At 40.2% G+C, this 26,058-nt stretch overlaps 1 protein-coding gene across 3 annotated transcripts in view; it reads right to left on the bottom strand.

Moving 5' to 3' along the window:
- Positions 1 to 2,894: 2,894 nt before the first annotated feature.
- Positions 2,895 to 26,058, bottom strand: part of sez6b (seizure related 6 homolog b) — a 225,338-nt gene continuing 202,174 nt past the window's right edge. For 2 of the 3 annotated variants that reach the window (XM_038694227.1, XM_038694229.1), the window contains exons 11-18: positions 22,398 to 22,592; positions 18,696 to 18,887; positions 11,475 to 11,669; positions 7,211 to 7,246; positions 6,825 to 6,933; positions 5,872 to 5,971; positions 4,333 to 4,341; positions 2,895 to 3,488 (exon numbers count right to left, since the gene is read on the bottom strand). In XM_038694227.1, the coding sequence (XP_038550155.1) occupies positions 3,459 to 3,488; positions 4,333 to 4,341; positions 5,872 to 5,971; positions 6,825 to 6,933; positions 7,211 to 7,246; positions 11,475 to 11,669; positions 18,696 to 18,887; positions 22,398 to 22,592 (866 nt within the window). In that variant the 3' untranslated portion in view covers positions 2,895 to 3,458. The remainder of the gene's footprint in view (positions 3,489 to 4,332; positions 4,342 to 5,871; positions 5,972 to 6,824; positions 6,934 to 7,210; positions 7,247 to 11,474; positions 11,670 to 18,695; positions 18,888 to 22,397; positions 22,593 to 26,058) is intronic. The other variant, XM_038694228.1, reaches the window with a different exon arrangement.

Raw genomic sequence — 26,058 nt, 5'->3', positions numbered from 1 at the left:
TGGAGCAAGAGTTTCAGAGTGGTGAGTTATTAATCTGTAACAAATATATCTTTCATCCATAACCATCCATATCGTTTTAAAGAGGTGGTATTATGCCGTCACAAAGAACAAAAGGAAAGGACTGGACTACAATCGAAGTGTTTTCAGGCACTTCAGAGCACAGTTTTCTGTGGGAGATGGGAACTCCCTTTGGGCTGGACTTTGGGCTTTTTCACTTTGCAAACCTGTTACATGCACAAAAAAGGTAAATAACTCAATAAAGGAAAGGGGAAAAGCCAAACAGCATAATATGACCTCTTTAAACGATGCTCAATTCGTATTAAGGGGCCCAATGTGTGCCAAGAAAATATTCCCCACACTATTACACCACCGCCACCAGCCTGAACCATTGATACATGGCAGGATGGATCCATGCTTTCATGCTGTTAATGCCAAATTCTGACCCTACCATCTGAATGTCACAGCTGAAATCGTGACTCATCATTGTAGCCTCAGTTTCCTGTTTTTAGCTGACAGGAGTGGCACCCGGTTTCAGCCCATCTGCTTCAAGGTTGGACGTGTTGTGCATTCAGAGATGGTATTCTGCATACCTTGGTTGTAACGAGTGGTTATTTGAGGTACTGTTGCCTTTCTGTCATCTCGAACCAGTCTGCCCATTCTCTTCTGACCTCTGACATCAACAAGGCATTTTCATCCACACAACTGCCGCTCACTGGATATTTTCTCTTTTTCGGACCATTCTCTGTAAACCCCGCAAGTTGTCTTGACCACGTCTACATGCCTAAATGCACTGAGTTGCTGCCATGTGATTGGCTGAATAGCTATTTGTGTTAACAAGCATTTGAACAGGTGCACCTAATAAAGTGGCTGGAGAGTGTACATACCATAAGCATAACAAATTGGAATTTTTGCAATACTAATAGCCTTACACAATCAAATGGACACCAACCATTCATTGAGCTACAATCCAAACAAGGAGACCAGTGATTTAGCAAATCAGACACTTTTTTTCTGAACAATAACCTTTATTGAAGATGTTTGTGAAGTAGCTTAATCAGTACTTTATGTACAATGAATCAAAAATAGGTTGATTATCATCATTGCTGCCACACCAGCTTGCATGGATACATATTATCATAGGACAATATATATTTTATGTTTGAACGGCAGCAATGATCCAAATTTTGACACAACTGGCAAACAGGCAATGGAAATATGGAAACAGTTTACCTCAGTGTGCATTTTCCTTTTGCTTCATAGAAAGTTTAACACATGGGTTGTCATTAAAAGTATTAAATTCAATTTGTAATGCTAAACTGATGCTGATAAACTCAGGAGAAATCAAAATATATTTGTATTTAATTCTGCATGTTACATATGAATGTATGAAATTTGCCTTCTAAAATATAACCTGAAATGATGATCCCCATCTTTAATGATCCTCATGGGAAATGGATGTTGTTTATGGGGTAACGCTTATTTATTTATAATCTTAATTTATATGTTAACACTGCTTTTAAAGAAAGGGTTCAACATTCTGGGAAATATGATTATTTCCATATATTTATGGTTGTCTTTCTGAGATTGAGATGGGAAGACCGATACCAATTTTAAGTGTGTGTTAAGTACAGGGCTGAAGTCAGGGTGGGGTTAGCCTAGCTTAGCATAAACACTGGAAGCAGGGGAAAACAGCTAGCATGGCTGTGTTCAAAATGTAAAGAAAAACACTACCAACACCTTTACCCACTCGAAGCAAACGAATTGTGCAACATTGCCTTAGCAAGCTAATATGTAGCCTGTTTGATATTAAACATGGTAAATAACCTACAATATTCTCCAACAGTTTGCATGACTTTGCTTCAAGCAGGGCTTAATTTCTGTATCTATAATCTTGAAGAAAGGAACATCAAAAACTATAATAATGATCTTGTTCTCTGCAGGCATTCTTTACATCTGGTACTTACATTAGGGTCTATAAGGTAGCCTCTGGTATAGTATGCAAGGTTCAACAGGCAACATTCACACACCTATTTAGGTTCAACATCTTGCTCAAGGAGACTTCAACATGCAGGCTGCAGGAGCCGGGGATCAAACCATCAGCCTTCACGTTACTGAACGACACGCTCACGCTCCTGAGCCACTATATTGTCAGTTACTCTGCAAATCACTACGTGGCGCCCTCATTTGCATAGTGTTTGGCTAAACAATTGTTATGCTCAAGTACAATTTAACAAGACACAGCATGTATTTTAACCGACCAAAGGTGTAGGTGTTTTTGAACTATGCTCTATGTTTCCTGCTTTCAGTGTTTATGCTAAGCTAGGCTAGCCATGTCCAGCTGCGTAATTTAAGGAGACCTATTAAACTGCTTTTCCAGTCCCATATTGTAGTTCTGTGATTCCTGTATGGCAGCTTTGCATGATTCAAAGTTCCAAAAAATATTTTATTTTCTTATACTATTCTTATTCTTCATGTAGGGCTTCATTTCAGCCTCTGTGTGATACAAGCTGCAAATAATCCGGTGTGTGTAAGGCCCCTCCTCTCAAAGCACACTGTCTTCTGATTGGCCAAGACCTGAAGCATGTTACCAGGCTGTTGTTGCTGGGCAGAACCGTTGCTGGGCTGTTGCTATGCCCATATATGGAACACCAGCTCCTTCTGGCTCCGTATTATGTAGAATGGAGCTCTTGGTAGAAAAAGCAGTTCAAAACAGAGCGTTCAGAACAGGAGGAAATCTGAGGTTTTTGCTTTTAAATACTTGAACCTCATTTTTTGAAGCTTTGGCCATGTTTAACATGAACATCCAACATTGTAACATTGTAGATAAGTCATAAAATATGGAAAAGCATAGTAGGTCTCCTTTAACATACAGACATGAGAATAAATCAAACTTCTCATCTCACTCCAGTATTTAAGAGCCTTTTATTTAAGGCACATTCTGATTTATTATCTCAGAAGGTTGCATCAATTCAAAGAGCAACATTTTTGGTCATACTGATGAAAGCAAATGCAGTTGTTGTACATTTGTAAGATCTTACTCTTATTAGACATCCCAAAAATCCATAAGCATGATTCTTTAAATTGCGGCAAGAGACATACAGTGTATAATGTACATAACATGTGTTATGTGCACTTAATGGTACTATCTTAGCATTGATTCCCTCTGCTTTCTGAGATGGTGCGTAGCTCTGAAAGTCCTCAGGATGTGAGCACAGGATTAAAAACTGTACAGACTGCTGCTGCTGAACCGTTACTGTTGAAGAGCTAGAAAAATAATCCGGTGGCCCAGCCTTTCCAGGGGTGGTGTGGTGTCCTCTGTTGGGTAAATAAAGGGAGGCTCATATTCAGAGAACAGGGTGGGGGTGTCAAGGAAGTCACCAAAGGTGTGATTGTGACAGACATTGAAAAGGCCAGCAGGCTTATTATTTGTCCATACTGAAACACACATGCTGGCGTCTTCAGATTGAAACCTCGTATTCTCTTGTTTCCTGTGAAGAGAATGGAAACATGAGGTTACAGGGAGACGGTTGACTAACGTTGTCTTTAACTCCAAAACAGACTACCATCAGACAACCAAACCTAATTTACATTCTAGTGAATTAAATTCTGTTGAAATTGACCTATTACTCATTTTGTGAGGGAGATTCATGCTCATTAAAACCATGTTGGAAACAATGTCTATGACAATGTATTGGGGCAACTGTCAATACTGCAAGCTACAATGGTACGCACAGCATGATACACTATTGTCAGAGGTCTCAAAAGGGGAATACTGATGTCCAAGAAATCAAGGTCATTTATTTGTCATTTTACAAGATAGAGTTGCACAATGAAATGTAACTTGTAGCTACATACACATAAAACATATATAAATATTTAACTGCATAATAGAATAAACTAAAATAATATATACAGTTATTTACCTATACACATTTTGCGTTTTTTAAATTTGCATCTCGGACAATGTAAACAGCAGCAACAAGACAGTGTTGATAAGATGGGGACTGTGTAAACATACATACAATGATCACTGACTTTTATTTGAATTAAAAAAATAGGGTGTACTATGAATTGCTGCAATAAAATTTAATCAGAAATATAGAATATGAAGGACATGTGTCCTATTTTCTTTCAAACAAGCAGTAAAACACCGGAAGTGACTGAGACTTTAATTTTCAAAATTAAATTAGGTAATAAGGCTATTGTTGTGTTTTCTTTGTGTCAACACATTCCCATGAAAAGACCAAAGACCATGACACTTGATAGTTTATGCAGTTCCTTTCAATATGTACTGTTTCTCACGTCTCAGCATTCAGGATTGGACTAACTCACTTCATTGTTCTTCAGGATTGCCAGCATGGAAGAAGAAAAAGAAACTCATCACAGAAAGAATGTCATTGGTTGGAATGACGCTGTATCTTATTAATGATTATACTATATACTATAGTACAAGAGGGTAACTTAGGTATTTTTCAACATGGACCCCCATGTTTTTGTGCATGAAGACACATTTTCAGCATTTTTACATTTTCATTACAACATTTTCTTAACAGTAAACATGGGCTGGGACGGAATCCTTGCGAGTACGTCCCCTTATTGCTTGTTTTTGCCACTGACCGACTCAGGTTATTCATATCTGTGTCTGAAAACATTATGTAAAGAATGCCTACAGAGTCAGACCTTTTTTTTAAAGAGTAAGATTATTTTTGTTTAACTAGAAACAGTCGCTATATCGCTCTCATCAAACCTACCAGACTCCATTGACAGAAACAGTAATTATACCTCTCTGGTCTACCGCTGCCTCAATCAGTAATTTGTTTGTGTTATTCTGTGACTTTGGCATTTTTCACCCTTTCAAAACACCAAAATCACACAATAACACAAAAGATTGATGTACATGTGTCTACAAAAGGCATGTGTCATTACTGTGCTCCTCCTCAAACATTTTATCTTGGAATTTAAGTCCTGGATATTTTAGTGTTATAGTAATAAAATGTCTAAGCTATAAGCAGATTTACTGTCTCAAATGAGACTTTCACAGAGCTAAATGCTACTGTTGCTGGTCCTTCTTGCTGCCTCTTTTCCTCCCTCTGTCTCATGGGGATTTTGGTACACATGTGAAAATCTCAAACACTGGAGAATTTCCACAACTAAAAAGCAGTTGTTCTGACAGCAAAATAAGCTTTCTGCTGGGCACCAAGGCTAAATTATCAAATGCCCCAGAGCTGGAGAATTCTGTTGTGCACCTATTAACCCTTCCAGTTTCGGTGCCCTCTCTGCATTGTGTATGTAGCCAATTTTCTCACCAAGTACAAAGCACACAACAGACTCAGCATGGCCCCAGGTTCACTGTGTGTCAGTTAGCTGTGGTAATTTGATTAAACACAACTTTATTTAGGAACTTTATTTAGTGAACACATTATAAAGTAATATAGTCAATCTTGAAACTGGATTTTGACACAGCACCCTTCAACAAGACAGGGCCGCATCATTGGAGAACAACGCAGAATCCTAACCATACCCTGATATCTGTGTCAGGTTATGGTTATTAATTAAACCTAACCACATATTTTACATTAGTGGTATCTGTGAAATTTCTCAGTCATCCAGGTCATCATTATCCAAGGAGCCTTAGTTAAAACAAAGGGCAATTGGACTTGATTGAAGATACTAGGAAAATTTAGGGGGCGAAATTCCCTAACAAATTTTAATTAATTATATAACCAAAAACCACTTGATGCACAGTAACCTTGGGATTTTAGTGTCAGAGGAGGAGGGGTGGGGGTAGAACACCCTGCACCCAGTTGAAAATTCCTATCAAAAAAACATGCATATGCAAACGATTTCACAGTGTGACATGTGTGGACTCACTGTTGTCTCATAAATGGAGTTGTCAAACGTATTTTCCCCAGTGATGTTTTCATATGGTAAGCTGGAGGACGGGGAGAGCCGTGTTGGCTTCCTCTGAACCCTGAGCACAGACAGAGAATACATTCATGTGAAAGAAACCGAAATGTATGTTTAACAATATTTTGTAGGAAGTCATTATCATCCTGGAATAATGCATTGATGTAGTGAATACAACTAACTTCAAGTTAGTAGACTGTACCTTTTTAACTCTTGCTGATGTTAATGATGCCAGAGACATTTTACAGAGGAGACACGCCACTCAGTCACATCCTCAATACAACTCTATGGGGGAAACCCGTAATGCCAAAGATGGCAGTTATCCTACCCCTCCCACTAAAAAGCCAAAAGCCGTCTGCTGTTAACAGCCAAAGCGGGAAACATATTTCAGCCAATCGTGTGGTTCCACTGACGTAAGGGTCTGTTGTACGCATGAGCAGTAGAAGTATAACCGGTCAGGAAAAACACTTTTTAAACATAACTTTGTGGCAAAGTCATCAAACTTTTTCAGCGATTTTTATTAGATTTTACTGCTTAATCTGTTCATGTAGTTTTTGTGTCCCGGCTCCCTATTCATTCAGATAGGAGCCTGGTCTTGTTAGTCCTAAATAACTGCCCAGAGGCATTCCCAAGATGGCCGCTGAGTGGCATGACTTGCCTATATGGACTTTGACTATGCTCACCCACTAACTGTCAGTTGTTTGATGCTGCAGGTAGCACACAGTGGAATACAGTAAGAGTGCAGTGCATTTACGGCATGCCTCTTACATTTATATCTATCACATATTTACTTTATTGCTGGTACATATAATTTTTGTTTTTTCTTCGATTGTATCAGTGACAAAGAGTAGTTGAGGCGACAGTTATATATATAAAGGTCAATATTTTTCCCTTCTTCACTGATCAATCGAACCTACTTTGAGAAATAGAGGTAGATCCCAATGATGATGATGAGGAGGAGGATGACGGGCACGAAGACAGCAAATGCTACTTGGCCCCCTTCCATTCTTAGGATTGCAGTGGACACTATTGGAGAAAGAGAGAGGACATGTAATGTATGTGCTTGCCATGTTTCATTACTCTCAGTAGAACTGAACGCATTAGAAACCAATTAGCTAACTTTAAATGGGCAAAATGAAGTGAGGCTGTTTTTTGCAATTGCTGAAGACACATTGGGGATACTTCCTAGAGGTTTTCTTTCAGCAGCAACACAGGAAATATTGTAGCACAAATATACATTACAATCTTTTATGCTCATGCAGACTCAAGGTGCAGGTAAAATTAACTTATTAGCCTAACTTACCATCTAATCTGTGCTCATCATATTCCGCTGGGTGGGCTGAGGAGAATACAGTAGCAATGTTAAATATGGTTTTCCCATTGGCTTAATGAATAAAAAACAAAAACATAAAAACAAAGCAAGTAAACAGGCTTCCCAGAGCTCAGTTTAAAACATTTACCAGCTCAATTTATTCTAACTTCATCTGTCTGACCAGTTTGCAAGGATCACATTTCAACAAACTTTATGCCCTTGACTTGTTGAATGACATGATGTCAAAATGTGAGCAATGTGCACAAACACAAATCTGTAGGTGTTAAATGTTTCTTCAGTGAGCTGATGGAGTTCTATTTGTACCCCATTCCTGAAAGCACAGGAAAAGAATACAGTAATTACATTTGAGCAAACAAAGTATTTTCTTTTCTCAACCCATTGATTTACGCATTTGCTACTACTTATATAAGTGCACAATGATAACAGGAAGTTTGTGGAGTTTGGTTTCATACCTTGTTTAGCAAACCTTTATTACATCCCAATTTAAAAGCTAATTTTGCAAGTCAAGAAAGTTGTGGCTACCGTCAAAGACAGACTGTGAAAATATGTAATCTAAAGGACCACAAACTTTTTCTCACGCACTGAAGCTAATGTTACCGAAGCTAACGTCAAATAGCTTCCATGTGTAGATGATATGATGAAAGAACCAAGACTCATTGGATTAAACACATCAGGTGAGACACATCTGTCCTTTGAACATAGCAAGTAGCAAGCAAGCAATAAACGTTATCTAGCATTACAGTGTTAACACATTGGTGACTTATATTGTGCGATATGAGAGATGTAGTTCTTTGAGCAGTTTTACATAAAATAAAATTTTATTTTTTACAACAATCTGCGACTTTCTTGATGGACAAAATTATCTTTAAAATTTACAAACATCATGTGTGTAATTCAGGGCACAATAAAAACGGAATCAAAAAACGTGTTGCCTCTCACCACTGACTCGGCTACTGGTCAAATGTTTTTCCGAAATAAGGTCCAATGTGGCGGAAGCGGAAGGGAGGGACTAATGCTCTCTATATAGTACAGACAAACTACTACTACTACTACTAATAATAATAATACTATCCAGCCAATGGGGGGCAAAACAGCTAATCAGAAACTACCTGCTCCACTTTTTTAATTGGCTGGAATTTTGGTACATAAGGTTATTGTGAACTTATTTAGATTTTAGCAAATACCTAAATACATGCCTTGAGTACAAAAAAGATATTTGTTTGCTCAAATTAAATATTTCTTTGCATGTATTATAGTTTATATGCTTGCAAGAAATCCCATTACATGCTCAGGAAATAGGCATTAATATAACATCACAAGTCTGTCAGTTCATTATTTTGGGGATGCCCAGCAGGTGGTAGGGCTGTCGCGATAACTGCAAAAATTAAAATACCGCTACCGCGCTATTGATCAAGCCTTTCGTGGAGGATAGCAAGCACTGCAACAACCGCAATGTTCATACTGTACACTTCAGGGCATGTTAAATTAATAAAAGAGTGCTTCAAAAGTTCCGTAACGGTTCAAGGATGGATCTCCATGGGCTGTCTGTGACCCAACTTCAAACTCTGAAGCTGTAAGTGTTTTGTGCTGTTTTACTGTTTATTTGAAAGGTTAGCTGACTTGGCGTTAGCATATTGCGCGGCTAATGTGGCTAGCACGCTCGGTGATTTTGGACTAACATTGTGATCCTGAAGGATAGTCCAGAGAAACTCTGGACAGTATGGCTCATTTGAAGCTCACAAACTAAGGCGTGTGTCGGGAGCCTGCAGCTGTTTTTCATGTTGCTTTCTGGGGAAATTTTGTTATAACGTTACTACAGCGCAGTGATTAGTTGTGGACAGCCATTCTGCTTCACACCGGCGCGTGTGTGCGCGCGCTTTGCTGCGGTATGTAAATTGACTTGATAGGTGCCTTGAAGATAATGATATAGCTACGTCTGAAAAGGACACGGTCAAACTACAAAAATCACTTTGCTTGCCAATGTTGTTGACTAGCACGCTGCAGCTAGCTTGCTCAGACCATGAAGCTCCTGCTAGTGGCTCGCTGTGCAGTGAGGCGACAGACACAGACACTCTTACTCTGCTATATGGCACCAAATTACTTCATTGATGACAAATGTGAAAATACCGCATACCTGACCCCCAACATATTGCCACGGTGGAAATTACTTCACCGCGACAGCCCTAGCAGGTGGGCTGTGAATCCTCAGAGAAATCTCTGCTAAAATCACATTACAAATACACTCTTCACTAGCACCCTGACAGGTATCTCACCTGGTCTGATTGTTTGTCTAATGTTTTCTTACAGCGCCCTGTCTCCCTTAGGTGCTTTGATCAGGGTGCAGGCTTAAACTAAAGGCCACTCTTTTGTTATTTCAGCCACTAGATTGGAACAACCTTCTTTAAAGTGTCAGAACAACCAAATTAGGACAAAAAACTTTCCTCTCCAGCCTTTCACTGTGACTGATGTGTTTATCTTGCTTTTTTGAAACATGCTCGGTCTTCTGTGTTTAGCTCGTTTCAAACTGTCAAAGTCTTCTGGTGAAGGCACTAAATAATGCAGAAGATTTAAGGGATCATGTGAATGTTGAGAGCTCAAGATAATGCTGCGTTCCTGCAAAATATTTTCACTAAAGCCAAACATGAACTTAACAGATCATGTAATCATCATCACGTAATATTCTTCTAATTTCTTCTTTGAAGATGTTGAAGATGTTGGTACAATGAGTATTGTAATATTTCATTTGTTTCACTTTGCCTGCAGATGTTTGACAGATTATCAATAGTATATGTCATGAACATACCTTAGCCAAACCTAACAAAGCCTGGAAAACATTGTTTGTGAAACAGCTGAATTGTTGAATCTTTTGATTTGAATCTTTTGACTATCTGTAGGCGGACTTTCCAAATAAAGTTTAACCTTTTAAAATATTTAGGGTTCACACAAGTTACTTGTGTTTATCAAGACCGCTTTAATGAACTTTCATTGTTCTATATATGGTTTAACAGGAGCAAGAGATCTTGGATTTCTGAAACAAAAGGTAGAAAACTAGGCCGGGGGTTTAATTGTGAATATAGAATTTAGCCATGAAAATTGTTCACTTCATTAATCAGACACAATGAAATTAAGAAATACTGTATCAAGATCTTGACAGTTTGCACCACATCACAGTGAAAAAAAGATGAGGAATGAATTTGTTCTGCTTATTGCAAACATTTCAAAGATCAGCAACATCTACATAGTTCACAATGAAATAATCTTCTTGATTTCAGGTAAATTATAATTACAAGAATATACCTTGAAGTTGCTGGGATGTATAAGGAACAAGGAGAATGTGTGTCAGTGGCAACTGCAGCAGATTAATGCTGGCAGCTCTGACAGTATAGCCCTTTATAAAAAATAAAAATAAAATAAATGGTCTTTTGTAAAAAGCTGACACCAAGAAGTGCGCTGCTGTGCATCAACATTCTGAGTGCAACTGGCAGAGCAGCAAGGGGACAGCTGAGTACAAAGACCAAGATGAGATGTTCATTCTGAATGCATTCAGCCAAGCAAAAGCAGGCAAATGCCCCAGGATCCCACAGGTTAACCTGGCCATGCATTTAAAAGTTCACACCTGTCATCTGGTGGCATTCAAAAGAACAAGTAGCAGACACTATGGAAGCAAAGAAAGACCATAAGGATTTTATTTTGTAAGCGAGTAAATACTGTAAATCTATAATTGTGAAATTTTATTTACAAATAAAATCTCAATAATTACATTAAAATAGCACTGCTTTTATAATATGTTTTACTTTGGAAACCATCTATCTGGATTTATATTGTTTCAATTATCCTCCTTTAAGAAGGTCATTTTAAGTTTGAGTTTATCTTAACATTTCAAAGGTATTGATTCACTAGTGGTATTCAGTTGCTTTTAAAGTTCAAAATATTATGGCCTTTTCTGCTTCCATAGGCACTTTTAATTCATAATATGAAACACTCTTCAACCAGTTAAATGACTTAGCTAGATCTGCCACACAGATTTAACCAGCAGAGTTTATATATAAAAAAGTATGAACTGATTCAACAATTTATTGGCACATTTATGTATATTTATTAATCTTGTTATTTAGGAATTTGTATTTTTCATGGTCTTAAATTAGATCTTTATAAGAAACACACTTTTAAGGACCCTTGAATAACTGAAGTTGACCTGAAAATGTAGAAAAGGCATCAGGCTGCAGTTCCTTACCCTTGCAGACAGGTGGCAGCCCACTCCACTGGGATGGGTGTCCAGGGACACAGTGGAGAACAGGCTCACCCAGCAGCTGGTGGCCTGTCAGGCAGGAGTAGTGGAGGGTCTCTCCAGCCTGGAAATGGAGCTTGTTGGAGCTGGGGATCCCATAGGTGGGGGTTCCTGGGTGACTGCAGGATTCAAAAGTCTCAGCTGGAGATAAAATGGGAGAAACACTTCAGATTGACAATACTGTACTGGAAACATAATCCATTACAGATTATGCTGATATTTTGTCAGATATGATAATGTTCTATTAATATCAGTGGGACCAGTGGAGGATGGTACTAATGTCCAGACTGCCATCAAATTAACTATTCATGGTCTGCCGCGAATGACTCTATCTTTCATTTTTTCTGATAGCACCATCAAGCTAAAATGTCCACTTCAAGAAATTTCAAAATCTAATGAGCAGACTGCCCAGAGGATAAATATAGGCTCAATTAAGGATCAATAAGATTTTGAGCTTATAAAATGATGGTCAGTCAAACACTGTGGGCGCTTATCACCCACTGTAAACAGGTGGAAACACTCCTGAAAAATCAAAAAAAGGCTGTCGATAGAATTCAGAATATCTTAAAATGTGTGCACAAATTCTATCAGCGGTAGGTTACACAAACACACACATTTAAGTTACAAGACATTACTCTGGAAGCAGGGTCAGACATTGCACTATTTAATTGTGTGCATGCCTACTTTAACACCTTCCCTCTACATACAGTGGGTGTGATCGGCTATTGTGTGTTTTGGAAAGTTACAAAAATTGTCGGTCATAGCATCTGCCACCTGAAAGTGGGTTGCAGACACTGACAATCTGACAAGCACTTTGTTCAGAGCACACTGACACCTTTAAAATCATCAGTGCTGAACCTGAACTCAGCTTTGCTGAACTGCACGTCAAAATATATCTAGACATCTAGGTTAAATATAGCAATGGAAAAGCTGTCGAAACAATGGCATGATGGCTAGATGTCTAAAAACCAAGCTTATCAATCACATTTAGCTCAGTTTTAACCACTTACATTACATTACATTTACATTTACTCATTTGGCAGACGCTTTTATCCAAAGCGACTTACATTTGAGGAACAACATACAAGCATCAACAGAGCATAACTGACAATACATACTAGTAAGAGCAGCAATAAATACTAGTAAGAGCTCACAGTACATATCACATCAATGGGGTGGATACCTAGGGAAGGAGGTGAGAGTTAACAAAAAGTGCAATCAAAACAAAAAGTGCAATCAATATAAGATCATTGTAGGGGATAGAAGAAGAAGAGCACAGGAAGTGCATGTTAGAGGTTAGGAGTTAGAGGTGTTATAAGAGGAAGTGTTCTCGGAAGAGATGAGTTTTCAAGAGCTTCTTGAAGTTAGAGAGGGACGCCCCTGCTCTGATGGCGTGTGGTAGCTCGTTCCACCGTCGTGGTGTCACAGATGAGAATAGCCGGGACTGGGATTGCTTTGTGTGAAGGGATGGCAGAGCCAGGCGGCGTTGGAGGAGCGTAGTGGCCGAGAAGGAACGTAAGTTTGTATTATGGAGTTTAGGTAGATGGGTGCAGACTCAGTAGTCACTCTGTATGCAAGCATTAGTGACTTGAATTTGATTCTGGAGGCCATGGGGAGCCAGTGGAGGTCACTGAGTAATGGAGTGACATGAGTCCTTTTGGGCTGATCAAAAACCAGATGCGCTGCTGCGTTCTGAACCATTTGTAAGGGTTTCACCGCACAAGCTGGGAGACCTGCTAGGAGGGCATTGTAATAGCCGATGCGAGAGATAACCATGGCCTGTACCAGAAGCTGGGTGGCGTACTGAGTGAGGTAGGGCCTGATTATCCTTATGTTGTATAGAGAAAAGACCGAGAGACAGTAGCAACATGGTCTGAAAAGGACAGCTGGTCATCAATCATGACACCCAAGTTTCTCACCACCTTGTTTGGGGTGATGGTTGCGGAGTCAATTTGTAGTTTGATGTTATGGTGGATAGATTGCTTGGCTGGAATGACCAAGAGTTCAGTCTTAGAGAGGTTTAGTTGAAGGTGGCAAGCCTTCATCCATGCAGATATGTCTGATAGACAGTCCATGATCCGCGCCGAGACAGTGGGATCGCCTGGCGGGAAGGATAGGTAGTGTCGTCTGCGTAGCAGTGGTAAGTGAAGCCGTGCGAGCGAATGATCGGCCCCAGTGAGGTGGTGTAAATTGAGAAGAGAAGGGGCCCAAGCACTGACCCCTGTGGAGAGGCAGTGGGAGGAGGATGATTGTCCTTGCCACAAAACATTGTAGGAACGCCCCGAGAGGTAGGATTCGAACCACAGGAGTGCTTTACTTGAGATGCCCATTGCTGAGAGCGGATGGCAGGATCCTGTGGTTGACTGTGTCAAAGGCAGCTGATAGGTCAAGCAGGATAAGAACCGAGGATTGGGCTGCAGCTTTAGCTGACCTTAGGGCTTCTGTTACAGACAGAAGAGCCGTTTCAGTAGAGTGGGCACTCTTAAAACCAGACTGATATGGATCTAGGAGGTCATTCCCTGAGAGAAATTCTGAAACCTGTTTGAAGACTGCCCGTTCAATAGTTTTGGATAAAAAAGGTAGAAGAGACACTGGTCGATAGTTCTCAACTTGAGTTGGGTCAAGTGAGGGCTTTTTGAGCAAGGGTGTAACCCGAGCCCTTTTGAAAGTGGTCGGGAAGGTTCCTGAAGCCAGAGAAGTATTTATCACATGGAGTGATTGTCAGGACCACAGTATGGCTTGGAGGAGATTCGTAGGAATCGGGTCCAGTGGGCATGTAGTTGGACGACTACGGGTCAAGAGTTCTGATACTTCGCTCTCTGTGAGAGGAGTAAACGAGGAGAGTGAACAACCACTGACCTGGAAGGGCAGGGGAAAAGATGTAGTAGGACTGCTACAATGGTTGAGTTTGAGTGTTTCAAAGAATTAACTTTATTATATATAATTGGCTTTAAAAGTGGAAAATAATTTCCTTGAGTCAGTGGCACTGCTTATTCTGTCATTATAGAGTGCAGTTTTGGCAGCACTGATGCTTGTTGAGAAGGAGGATAGGAGCAATTGGTAGCCCTTAAGGTCGGCGGGGTCTTTGGTTTTTCGCCATTTTCTTTCAGCCGCCATTTTCTTTCAGCCGCTCTGTGATCAGTACGAAGCCCACGGATGGTATCAGTTAGCCACGGGTGGGGCTGGTTTGGGCGAGCAGGCTTGGTGGATAGAGGACACAGGCTATCCAGGCACGAGCTTAGTGTAGAGCACAGAGATTGTGGGGCATCATTGACCTCAAGTGAGGAAAATGTGTTGAGGGTGAAAATGTGTTGAGGTCAGGAGACAGGTTGCGGAGGTTGCGGCAGTGTGAAACCAATGGTGTTGGAAGAATGGGCTTTTCCTGTATGCATACCATGAACTGAATAAAATAGTGGTCAGACACATGTAGAGGTGTGACTGTTAGGCACTCTGTGGCACAGTTTCGGACAAGAACGAGGTCAAGCACCTTGCCAGCTTTGTGGGTCGGGGGGCTAAGAACAAGAACCCGTGTTAGATCAAAGGACTGAATCAGAGACAGGAAGTCTGCTGAGTTTGAATTGAGTGAATGTTCATGTCACCGAGGACAAGTCGGGGACAGTCATGCTCTGGGATTGAAGACAGCAGTGTGTCTAGCTCCTCCACAAAGCTACCCATTTGTCCTGGTGGACGGTATATGACAATCACAGAGACCTTTACCGGAGCGGACACAAAGACAGCGTGGTATTCGAAGAAGGCATATTGATTCGGGGGTAGCAGCTGTGTGAATTTCCATTTGTTGGAAATTAAGAACCCAGTCCCACCCCCCCTCCCAGACGGCCGAGGGGTGTGGGTGAAAGAGTAATTGGTGGACAGCGCAGCGGGGGTAGCAGAGTTTTCTGGTTTGATCCAGGTCTCAGTGAGTGCAAGTAGCCCGAGACAGTGATGAAGTCAGCTTTGTTGACTGCCGACTGGCAGTTCCATGACCCAACAGACAAGTAAACAGATGTGCCTTTTTTAAAGGCTTGAGGAGTGCCTGGTTTCTGTGCCTGATGGCATGATACCTCTTGCGTGGACCAGAGACTTTTAACACACTTAGAAGTCTTTGAGCTGCAAAATCACCAACATTTACTATGAAGCTTTGTCATTCAATTTAATTGGTGGGGTGGCAATGGTGCAATGGATAAGACTATGCCTTTGGTATAAGAGACCTGGGTTCAATCCCCCACTGTGACCCATCCACTGTGTCCCTGAGCAAGACACTTAACCCTAGTTGCTAGTTGGCCAGAGGCGTGCGGCCTCTGGCAATGGAAATGTCTAAAAATTCAGGTGGCAAGTGACAATTCAAAATATACAATTATAATATAATGTAGTGAGGCTCTCAGGCATTCTCATTGCTTTTAAATATTTTTCTCCTGTAGATCAACTTATTTAATATCATCCCTGCTGAGTCAACACACATAATTAAGTCTTACCTCCTCTTTTGTGGGGAAGTAACCTATTTAAATGTGTTTGTGGCCCCTTTTCATCTCAGTAATAAATTAATCCGTTTTAATTTAGTTATTGACTGGACTTTATTAGCTCATCTGTTAATAACTTATCAAACTTATCTGCTCAAGTTCAAAAATTTATGCACATTCAGAATCTCTCCCACATATCTGAGTTCTCTGACATGTAAAGAAAAAAAGTCGTAATGGGAGACTAACGTCTTTAGCCTATTTAAAGAGAATTCACAATATTTTACTACATGCCCTGTACTGCATTATGTTACTGATTAGCTGCAAGTATCCCTTCGCCGTCTAACAGACAAACCTGAATGAGCGCTCATGCCAGGGGAATAGGAAACTAACCGACACCTGTGATCAGGCAGAAATCTCTAACTCCGTTAAAACTTAAGCACTTCTGATAAAGTGCCGCTTACAATCCCCAACAGAGCAAGTCAGGACTTCAGTCTTTGACGTTACATTTTTATAGCCTACTGAAACTACAGTATATGTCCACTTTGGCGCAAACTGACTGCAACTCACAGCGCAAGGTGGGTCCACGTTACTCGCTGGTGTCGCAGCGCTGCTTTCAAGGTTAGTCCGACAGAAGAATATCCACACAACCACAAGTAGCTGGCAGAGAGAAAATACACAGTGGACTAAACTGGCAGGTTTTAATGTTGCAGACCACAGTTTTTTTGCAAGTAGTTTAAAGTTTAAACTCCTGTTGTTGTGGATCTTAAGTGTAAACCCTTAGAATTTCCAACCAACAAACGACCCCCAAAAGCAGCTCAGCGCCCCCCTTTCCAAAATACTACTTCCAGCGCCCCCCATCGTCCTCGGAACGCCCCCTGGAGGAAACACTAAGCTAAATGAATAAATGTAAATTGTGCCAGTCAGAAATGGGCCCCCAACATGGGTCTTCTTGAGTCTTTCAATAATCCAAAGTGAGTAGTGTGAAAGAAAAGTGCATTAAGAATGAAAAGATATCTAAGAGACAGTTCCACTTTGACGTCGTGACATAATGTTCTCTGCAGTCGTTCGGTCCTGGACCTGAAGAGAACTTTTGGAAGTACAGCTTTCCGTTTTTTTGACATAATAATTGTCATTTCGATATGATCTCCATCTCATGCATAACACATTACCTGGCTTGTCTTCTCCAAAGTAATTTCCATTAAATTCTCCAGTTAAATTAATTATTAGTCAGTGCCATCGTACAATATGTCTCCACCTAGAAAGTAGGTGAGGCAGAGTATGAGGCGTTCATGCAAATGAGGTTAATACCTTCAAGACTGTTTGAAGAGGAAATTATATTTTAGACTGACGCACTTTTTTTCAGCTTTATCAGAAACAAAGGAATGGCACGAGGTCAAGGTACTGAGGTCAGCTGGTGCTGGTGATGTTGATGATACATTAAAATCACATACAAACTGAAAATTTTTCCATCAAGATTACTAATTAAATTACAAATTACAGAACCTTTACCTGATATTTTAAAATGTTTATTTTACACAAAAGCTTTGACCATTTTCATACATGCATGAGGGAGATAACACAACTTGTGTACTTCACACATACGTTGAAGTGAAGTCAATAACAGCTCATATTTTGTACCAATATCTTTAAACTTGACAGTTGTATGATGAAACATAGTTCATTCTTGTCTGTTTGAAGACGGTAACAGATTTAGGCCAGCGTGGGACACTAAAACCCTTAATTCGAAACCAGGTTAATTAACTTTTAATGTTAGTAGCTCTTGACAGAGGAAAAACTCTGTGATATACAGTATTGATACCAGAACCAGAATCTAAGCGCCTAAAGCTCCTCTGGTGGCCCGTAGAGGGTACAATGTTAAGTATACCCAAAATCAAAAGGGTTGAAAAGAACAACGAACATGCTGATGATTATGCTAATTTGCTAAGTTTTTCCAGAGGGTGTTACTCGATGGGGAATGGGTTCATCTATGTGCTTAAAGAAGGGTAAGTAAAATTTAGAGCTTGTGAAATGATGTTCACAAATAATTCCAACGCCTGTGGTTGAGGATCACCGTGTGAAAAAAGTCTGCATGAGAAAAACTGTGTTAAAATTCAGCAATCAGTGTTTTCACACTGTGTTACACATTCACACTCAAACTCTGGCCATATGTTTGGCTGTGGAACAGCATTTAACCTTTGGTCTATGGAGCCACCAAAGTGCTAAAAGGTTCTGTTTTTTGTCTTGGTCACACACAAAATATTATCTTGTAGTAGTGAGGTGTGCACAAAAGTGGTGTTTCTCAGCATCTTTGTAGTCTTGATGCAATTAGTTGCAGAAATTGAGACAATAGCTTCTGGAAGCCACTCACGGTGTAGCAGCCAGTTCTCACACAGTCGTAGCTATGTGAGAGCTTGAGAGAAGTATAAACTCACCTACTCCTTTCCACACCTCTACACACCGGACCAATCACTTCATAAAGTGGGCAGGATTTTTAGATTGTTTCAGAAAGTTACACACATTGTTAAAGGCAGCCCTCCTACCAAGAAGCTGCACTCTGTCTGAAGCATACTGAGGCAGTTACATTTGTTGTTGACACATAATATTCACTTGGTGGTGAGCTGGCTTTCAAATGTAAGTGGAATGTTGTTGCATCATGATTTAATGGAGTTTCTGGTGTACTTATGCATGCCTGAGAAACACTCATACATACGCAGGCATCTAGGCAGCTTCTGGTTCCACTTGGGGCCCGAGGAGCCTCGGTTGAAGCAGGTGAGCAGGCTGTTTCCAGATAGAGTGAAGCCCTTGTTGCAAATGTATTGGATGGTTGAACCCACAGTGAAATGAGGACCTGACAGCACCCGCCGGCTGTGCTCCACCTTTCCAGGGTCAGCGCAAGACACCACTGGATGGACAGACAAAGATAGAAGGTTGCTATTGTCAACCAACATTTTGTGTCTTCCTTTGTCTCAGCTAGACAGAGAGACATAACTACTGTCAGCAAACTGTACAATTCACACTCTTTATACTGAATCCAGCTGCTCTGTAATGCAAAAAAGGATTACATCCATCTAGGAAGATAATAGACTCCTAGCTTCTTTTGATGCAGTACTGAAATGAAAGAACACAAATGGCTGACTGGGAAGCAGAAAAAGAGGCGTCCAAATGCACTCGTCTTTGGTTGAACTGTACATAGCTTAAAGACACATGCAACCTGTGACCAGGGGTCAAATATAAATATTACTTGGCTATAAAGGGTGACGATCTGTGTAAACATTCTGTAAAAATACATTTCACATTGTGAAATAAAGCAATTGCAGATAACATTTGTAGAGAACATGCAGATTTCGACCTTAAAGCAGAAGCTTTGCTTGCATTGGAAGTCGCTACAGAACATTAAAATCCTAATAATTCAGTTCTATCAGGGGTCTCTGATCACATGGAAAAAATCAGCCAATCCAGCTCTGTTTGTGTGAGCCAGGACACATGAGCCCACAGAGGCAGGATTAAGAAATTAGTTGCGTCTGTCCCGGCATCCAGTCAGACCAGATCTGGACCCAGCCCAGCAGAAGATGGGCCAGCTAGACCAGAAACATTGGGTGGAAGTCAGCCATACTGGAGCCGAGGTCCCCGTCTGCTGCCAATGGGGCTGGTCGCTAGGAGTGAGGCATTGCTACTGCTGTTTTTGTGTGTGTGTGTGTGTGTGTGTGTGTGTGTGTGTGTGTGTGTCTGCTGTTGTGTAATAGCCTAATGAAAACCAGACTTATAGTTGCTGTACAATTGAAAACTGGTTTTAGGGCTATTTAATTGAACTATTATGAAAAAGTTTCTGTGAAACCATCAGTTATTCTTTTTGCCCCAAATTATTGTAATTATCACCAAGCTACGGACATTTAGACTAACAGTATTTAACACTCCATAACTTATATTGAGCAGTAATTTGAAAAGTGGGACATTTAAGAATCCTGATTTTGCATCACCACTGAAACATGTCTATAATTTGTATATTGCATGGTAATGTACATGTACCAAGGGAATGTTTGAGGGGACTGTATAGTGGATATAATTCACAATAATAATTTTGACATTGCCCCTGAATCTCTGCTCCCCTCAGCATTACGGATATAACAAGTTTAGAATAGAATATCTTTACTGTCCACCAGGGGACATTTGTCTTAATTGGTTTCAGCTCTTACTCCTACTCACAGCTTTACTGTTTTTGTTTACTCTTACCATAGCATTGTTTTCAGCTGTGGCTGTTTGTTACCAAGAAAGCCTTAAAAACCCGCTGTAGCCTGCCTGTCCAGCACCAAACAGCCGGCAAACAGTTAAAGATAGAGCCTGAAATTTCCCCTGTGAGTTGGTAGAAACCAAAAACCGAGCTAAAAGAGAGTGAATATTGAACTGATAATGTTGCTCTGTAATTGCTGGATAGTGTTGCGTCGTTCAAAGAACGTTTCATTTAACCTAATCTTGTATATGACTCAGGAGGAACGAGTAGTCTGAAGGAGTAATTCATTCATTTTCACGCATGTGTGAAGGATCTTGGACTCTTAGGTTCACTCGTCACACGGCAGCTGCATGGGCTCCATCAGCACAGGAAACAGAATTGATTAGTTCACGACTCTCAACTGTGGGTCTGTTTGTCACGTGACAGCTCCTACTGTGGAGCAGGAATGAACGACTCGTTCACCGCTCACATGGGTCCTCCTCAGTCTTTCATTCACTCGGCAGGCTGAGTGAGTGCATTTTAGAGATATAATGATAGTATAATTTTATATACAAAGCCTGCATATGGCTTGTCTGGTTGTATACTCAGGAAAGATTGTGAAAATGGACGGATTTAGCCGGAGTGGTGGCGAATGCATATTGACATATTTCTGTGCTTTTTACATGGTTTGAATTTGGTTGTGGCCCCACGGGACTTTATAGAAAGATGATAGAGAAAGGCCAAGAGATGATCAATTAAAAGAAACCAATCAGCCTTCTGTGTTCTTCTGAGAAATGCGCTGTTTTTTACAATGTCCACTAGAGGGATGCAGCGGCGCAATGAACAAATCACTCAAAAACAGATTAGTTAATTTTAATGAATGAGATTTGAAGATTCGAGTCTGTCAAAAGAGTCACCTTTACCATCACTGCTGGATGTGTAAATGAGCAGCTGTTCACAATAACATAAAAGGTGATGATATGTCAATGTTGTATTTACAGCTTGCTTCATCAGTTAATGCAGGTTTAACAATCCAGAATTCATTCTTACTGCATTATATTCTAATATATTTTTATATTCTGAATTCTCACCTGCCGCCTGAATTTTGTGTTTCCCTCAATACAAATAAAGACGTTACCACCATAAATTGGTGCAGAATATGTCTCCAGAATGCAGGAAATTAAGTGTTTAATACTCAAACTCTTCTAGGGGAGAAACCCTGTGAACCCCAATACTAAATTTCATGAATCAATTTTTTTTTCTAAATTGTATTAAAATATATACTTGTGCAGTGTAACATCTCGTGGGGTGAGTGTTTTGTCACACCCCAAATCTCAGCCCTTAATGCCCCCACCACTTTTCAACACAAAGTGACACCCTTGGGTAGTGACAATGATTAGGCTATGACATAGTAATAACACTATCATTAAGTAAGACTGTCAACTGCTAGTGATCACTCACTGTCAAACAGCGCTGCATAAGCTATTAGACGTTGTTTTTGTGGCTAGCACAGTTACCTAATGCAGTCTTAACTTTGGCTAACTTTTTTGTCACATTCACAGATACATCTCTTTGTCCTACATTTTATTGCATTCTAGCTATATTTCATCTTGTGTGTTTTGTTTTTGTTTATTTCTATTTGCTTTTGTTTCTTGAATGTTGCATAAGAGTGAATATATCTCCAACCTCTTCTTTATAACTCCACATCCTTCAACATATTAGCTATTGATGGTGATATTGGTTATAGTTATTATTTAATTATTAATCTAAATCGATACTTAAGTGTATTTTATGAGACTAAATTGGTAATTGGCTATCAGTTTTCTCTCTAAGAGTGGATTTAACACAAGCTAAATTCTATTATTAAATATTAAATAATAGTAATAATAATTATTATTATATTATTAAATTTAAGTATTGATGCCATTTAAACCCTAATTCCCAACATTATATATAACATGGCCAACTAATGTCTAACTGAAAGTCCCAGAAGGCTGAAGAATAAGGTTTGAATAAGATTAAAACTCAATTAAAATGTGTTAATTTTGTGGGATTATTCTGAAATGACCTACCACTTTTATCTTATCTTATCTACATGTATTTTCTAGTGGGTCTGAGTTGAGTTGTAGATATTGAGCGTGTCTCTTCCATCTTTCCCATCTCAAGTGGATAATGCAGTAGTGGCAGTAGTGTTTTTGTACTCACCTCTCTCACAGCTTGGTAGGTCACCACTCCAGGTGAGGTCCCATTGGCACATGAGCAGCTCAGCGCCCACCACCTGATAACCAGGATAACACTGGTAGGTCACCACGGTGCCCTGAACCAACTCAGGGTGAGATGTACTCTTCCAACCATTAGAGATCTCTGGAAGCTCAGGGCAGGTGTCATTACGAGCGACTTCTGATCAGAGAGAAACAGTAGGGAGGAGAGGAAGACAGGAAATTAGGAAATGACTGTAAGGTTTGAGTGATATGAGCCTGTAAAGGCTGACGCCTTTTCTTTTTTTTTTACATAAAGATACCAATGTTTGCCCAATACTTGGCTTTACGTGTGTTCCCTCATAATTTCCTGCTGGCATTATCTGGGGCTGTCAGTTGTGATATCAGCCGTTCTCATCAGCTGGTCACATCTATCCAATAGCACAGCGACTCACCTACATTGTTGGCCAATCATGCTGCTGTCTTTTTAAATACGATTCTCTCATTTTAAACATGATTCTCTCTCTGCCCCACCACCTCCCCATCACTTCCCAGTCTTCGTAGATCCATCAGCTTCATCATTTCATCAGCCTATCAGCAGAGTCCTTAGCTATCACCACTAACAGTGTCTGGACTCCATGGGGGGATTAAACTTGCTGCTGCTCATGGCTGATGCCTCATGATTACTGAAATAATGTAAGTGTCAAATTGCCATGAAATATATTTGGCACATTAATGCTGCTAAAAAGATTGACAGGTTGCAATTTAAACGCTCCAGGACCAAAGTATCAACTTTGCAATAAAAATATCATTTGTGTCATAGTTTATGTTCATAATATGATGAAACATTTTAGGTTTTAGCAGCAGAATCATTGATCATTATGTCTATCATTGGGCTTTAGATGTTTAATCTGCCACATTGCTCCGTGTTCCAGTGTAGATGCTCATGTGCCCATTGTAGGTGCTTTCAGCATTGGACAGCGGTCAGCATGGCACCCTGACTGGTCTGCAGCTACGCAGGCCCATAAGCAACAAATGTGATATGATATGACACCTTTCACCAACATGGAGAGAACTCCACTGTGAAGTTTGTGGATGACTCCACCATCATCAGCAGGATTTCAAACAATGATGAGAATTCTTGCAGAGCGGTGCTCAGAGAACAACCTACTGCTCAACGTCAGCAACACCAAGGAGCTGATCATTGGTTTTAGGAAAAAGGAGGTGAAGACACACACTACTACATCAGTGGAGCTGAGGTGGAGCAGGTGAACATTTTTAGGTTCCTGGGAATCAGCATCACAGAGAACCTGACATGGTCATCTCACATCTCCACGCTGGTGAAGAAAGCTCAGGAATTAGAGTATTTCTTAAGGAAGCTTAGGAGGGCAAATTTCCCAAATATTACATTTACTCATTTAGCATACACTTTTATCCAAATTCTTGTCAGCTTTTACAGAGGAGCAATAGATGTGTGGGATGTGCACAGCCCAGGACCGGGTGATTAAAACTGCTCCGAAGATCATTGGTACCCATTAGTAATATCATTGAGGTTAGGTGCCTGCTGAGCCCAAAGAATACTAAAAGACACACCCAGCCACAGCCTGATCACCCTGCTGCCGTCTGGAAAGAGATACAGAAGTATCTGCTGCACCACCAGACAAAGCAGCTTTTTCCCTCAGGCTGTTAGACATGGATGTCATTAGGTCTATTTTAGGGGGCTGAAGCTACCTTAAAATGGTCCACAGCCCCCAAATAATAATACAGTGCAGACATGTACCTAAACAAAGAGAAGCAAGAATATTGATAAATACGATAGGATAGGACCCTGAGGGAGGCTGCATTTTGTCGCTGCTGGCAGCTAGGCTATACATGAGCATATACGCACAGATATCCACACTAATAAAATGAAAGCAATCATACTTAAAGTACATATAGTAATCTTTACTCCAGATCTTTTATTTCTTCTACCATCATGTTATTAAATTCAGACAGTAGCCACTTTAAAAAGGGGCCTTATCAACAGCTTACATGATGAAGTATTTATTGTATGCGTATATGTTAACAGTAATTGGTGTAATTTGACCTGTAACTTATCTAATAGAAAAAGGAATTGGATAAGGTATTACTTTATCACACATTTACATGAGCAGCTGGAGTATTGAAGTTATAGTATACAGGAGAACTCAGTATGGCCTTAGTGAATTCCCCCCATGCAGCCTTGGTGTGTCTAAAAAGCTAACTTTTGTAAAAACAGAGAAGAAATGTGTCTCGCTTTTTACCTGTTAAAATCTTGGCTTCTTCGTTGATTGTTGGCATAAGTGTAGTTCTAATACAGTAACAAAAGATTAGAGTGCAGAGATTTCGCAAGCGCAATTAAAATATACCCTGGTGGCTAAGCCCCCCCGTCTTTCAGTCCTAGTGAAGTCCCTGCTGTGAGACTCTTTAATTCATCCTCAGCACTGCACCATGTAAAATAGTTTTATTTCTGTGACTTGTATTTATCCACTCATCTAGTGTATATAATTTTACAGTGTAACAATGTAACAATGTAACGTTTGATTTTTGTGAATAGCAACAAGGGAACTAAAACTTCATCTCGTTATACAACCTTGTGTTGTAAAATGATAAATCTACCTTTTACATTTTAAATCACTGCAGTTTGAATGTATTTATTTCTAAGGCTGTTTACAATTTCCTTTCATGCCATGTTGCAATAGGTGCTTTATTATGAGAATTTGAATTTCTAACACTGTGCCTAAATCTCTAATTCCATTGTCAGCTGATGTCTCAGGATTGTTGTAATGGTTTAACAACCAAAGATTGTGTTGAGTTTCTCCCAAGGTTGTAAATTTTTGTCTGGGCCTTAATATGTAAAACTATCAAATGCTTTAATAATAAGACGTGAATATTCTTCTGGTAGGTTTTCCAGTTGGCATCTAACTTGATTGATAACATAAAATGATCCATAAGGATATGATATTGTGTTAGAGCTTGAAAACAAGGGATGCCGTCATGGAGCATTATGTTTCCAGCAACTCAAATGAGCTCTCCTGTGGGGTAACGCTAAGCTTCCAGGCCTGTTGGCTTTGCTCTTCTCATTTCTAGGCACACAGCAGCAGATTCAGGTCCTCTGCTAAGGAATCTAATTTGGGCAAACAGACTAAAGTAATTGCACTTAGGTACTAGACAAGCACAATTCTCTGACACTTGCCCAGGTTGCTGTTTTTTGTTTACATTCCACCAATGAGATTCATGAAGAGACTGTAAAAAAAAGCTATCCCTCCCTTTACTCCTCTTTGTCGATCATCTGTATTCTGCAGCCTTTCCTTCTCTGAATTAATTAACTCTTATCAGTGTGCTGGCTATTGGGATGGTGCTGCACTGATGGAAAGGTCCCACCTTCCTCCTTTTCATTTTGCCCAACTTCCCTTTTTTACTGCATTACTGTCCAGTTTGCTGTCTGACTTTCACTGAGGGAAAGTCCGAGGTGAATGGTGAATGGATGGAAATAGCAATGGAGGGGCCTGGTGAATTAGGAATGTGGCTGGAGAAGAGGGACAGAGAAAAGGACCGTGAGCTGGAGATGCTGCACAGAAACGCTGGGTGGACAAAAAAGTCCCAGCAGACACATATCTCCTTCCAAAAACAACAATTTGTGGTACAGA

The sequence above is a fragment of the Micropterus salmoides genome, unplaced genomic scaffold (genome assembly GCF_014851395.1).
Source record: "Micropterus salmoides isolate LMB-PRFRI ecotype aquatic unplaced genomic scaffold, ASM1485139v1 Ms_hic_scaffold_3, whole genome shotgun sequence".
In the NCBI taxonomy this organism is placed as follows: domain Eukaryota; kingdom Metazoa; phylum Chordata; class Actinopteri; order Centrarchiformes; family Centrarchidae; genus Micropterus; species Micropterus salmoides.
The sequence above is the reverse complement of the archived record's forward strand: the minus strand, read 5'-3'. Positions and strand labels throughout refer to the sequence as shown.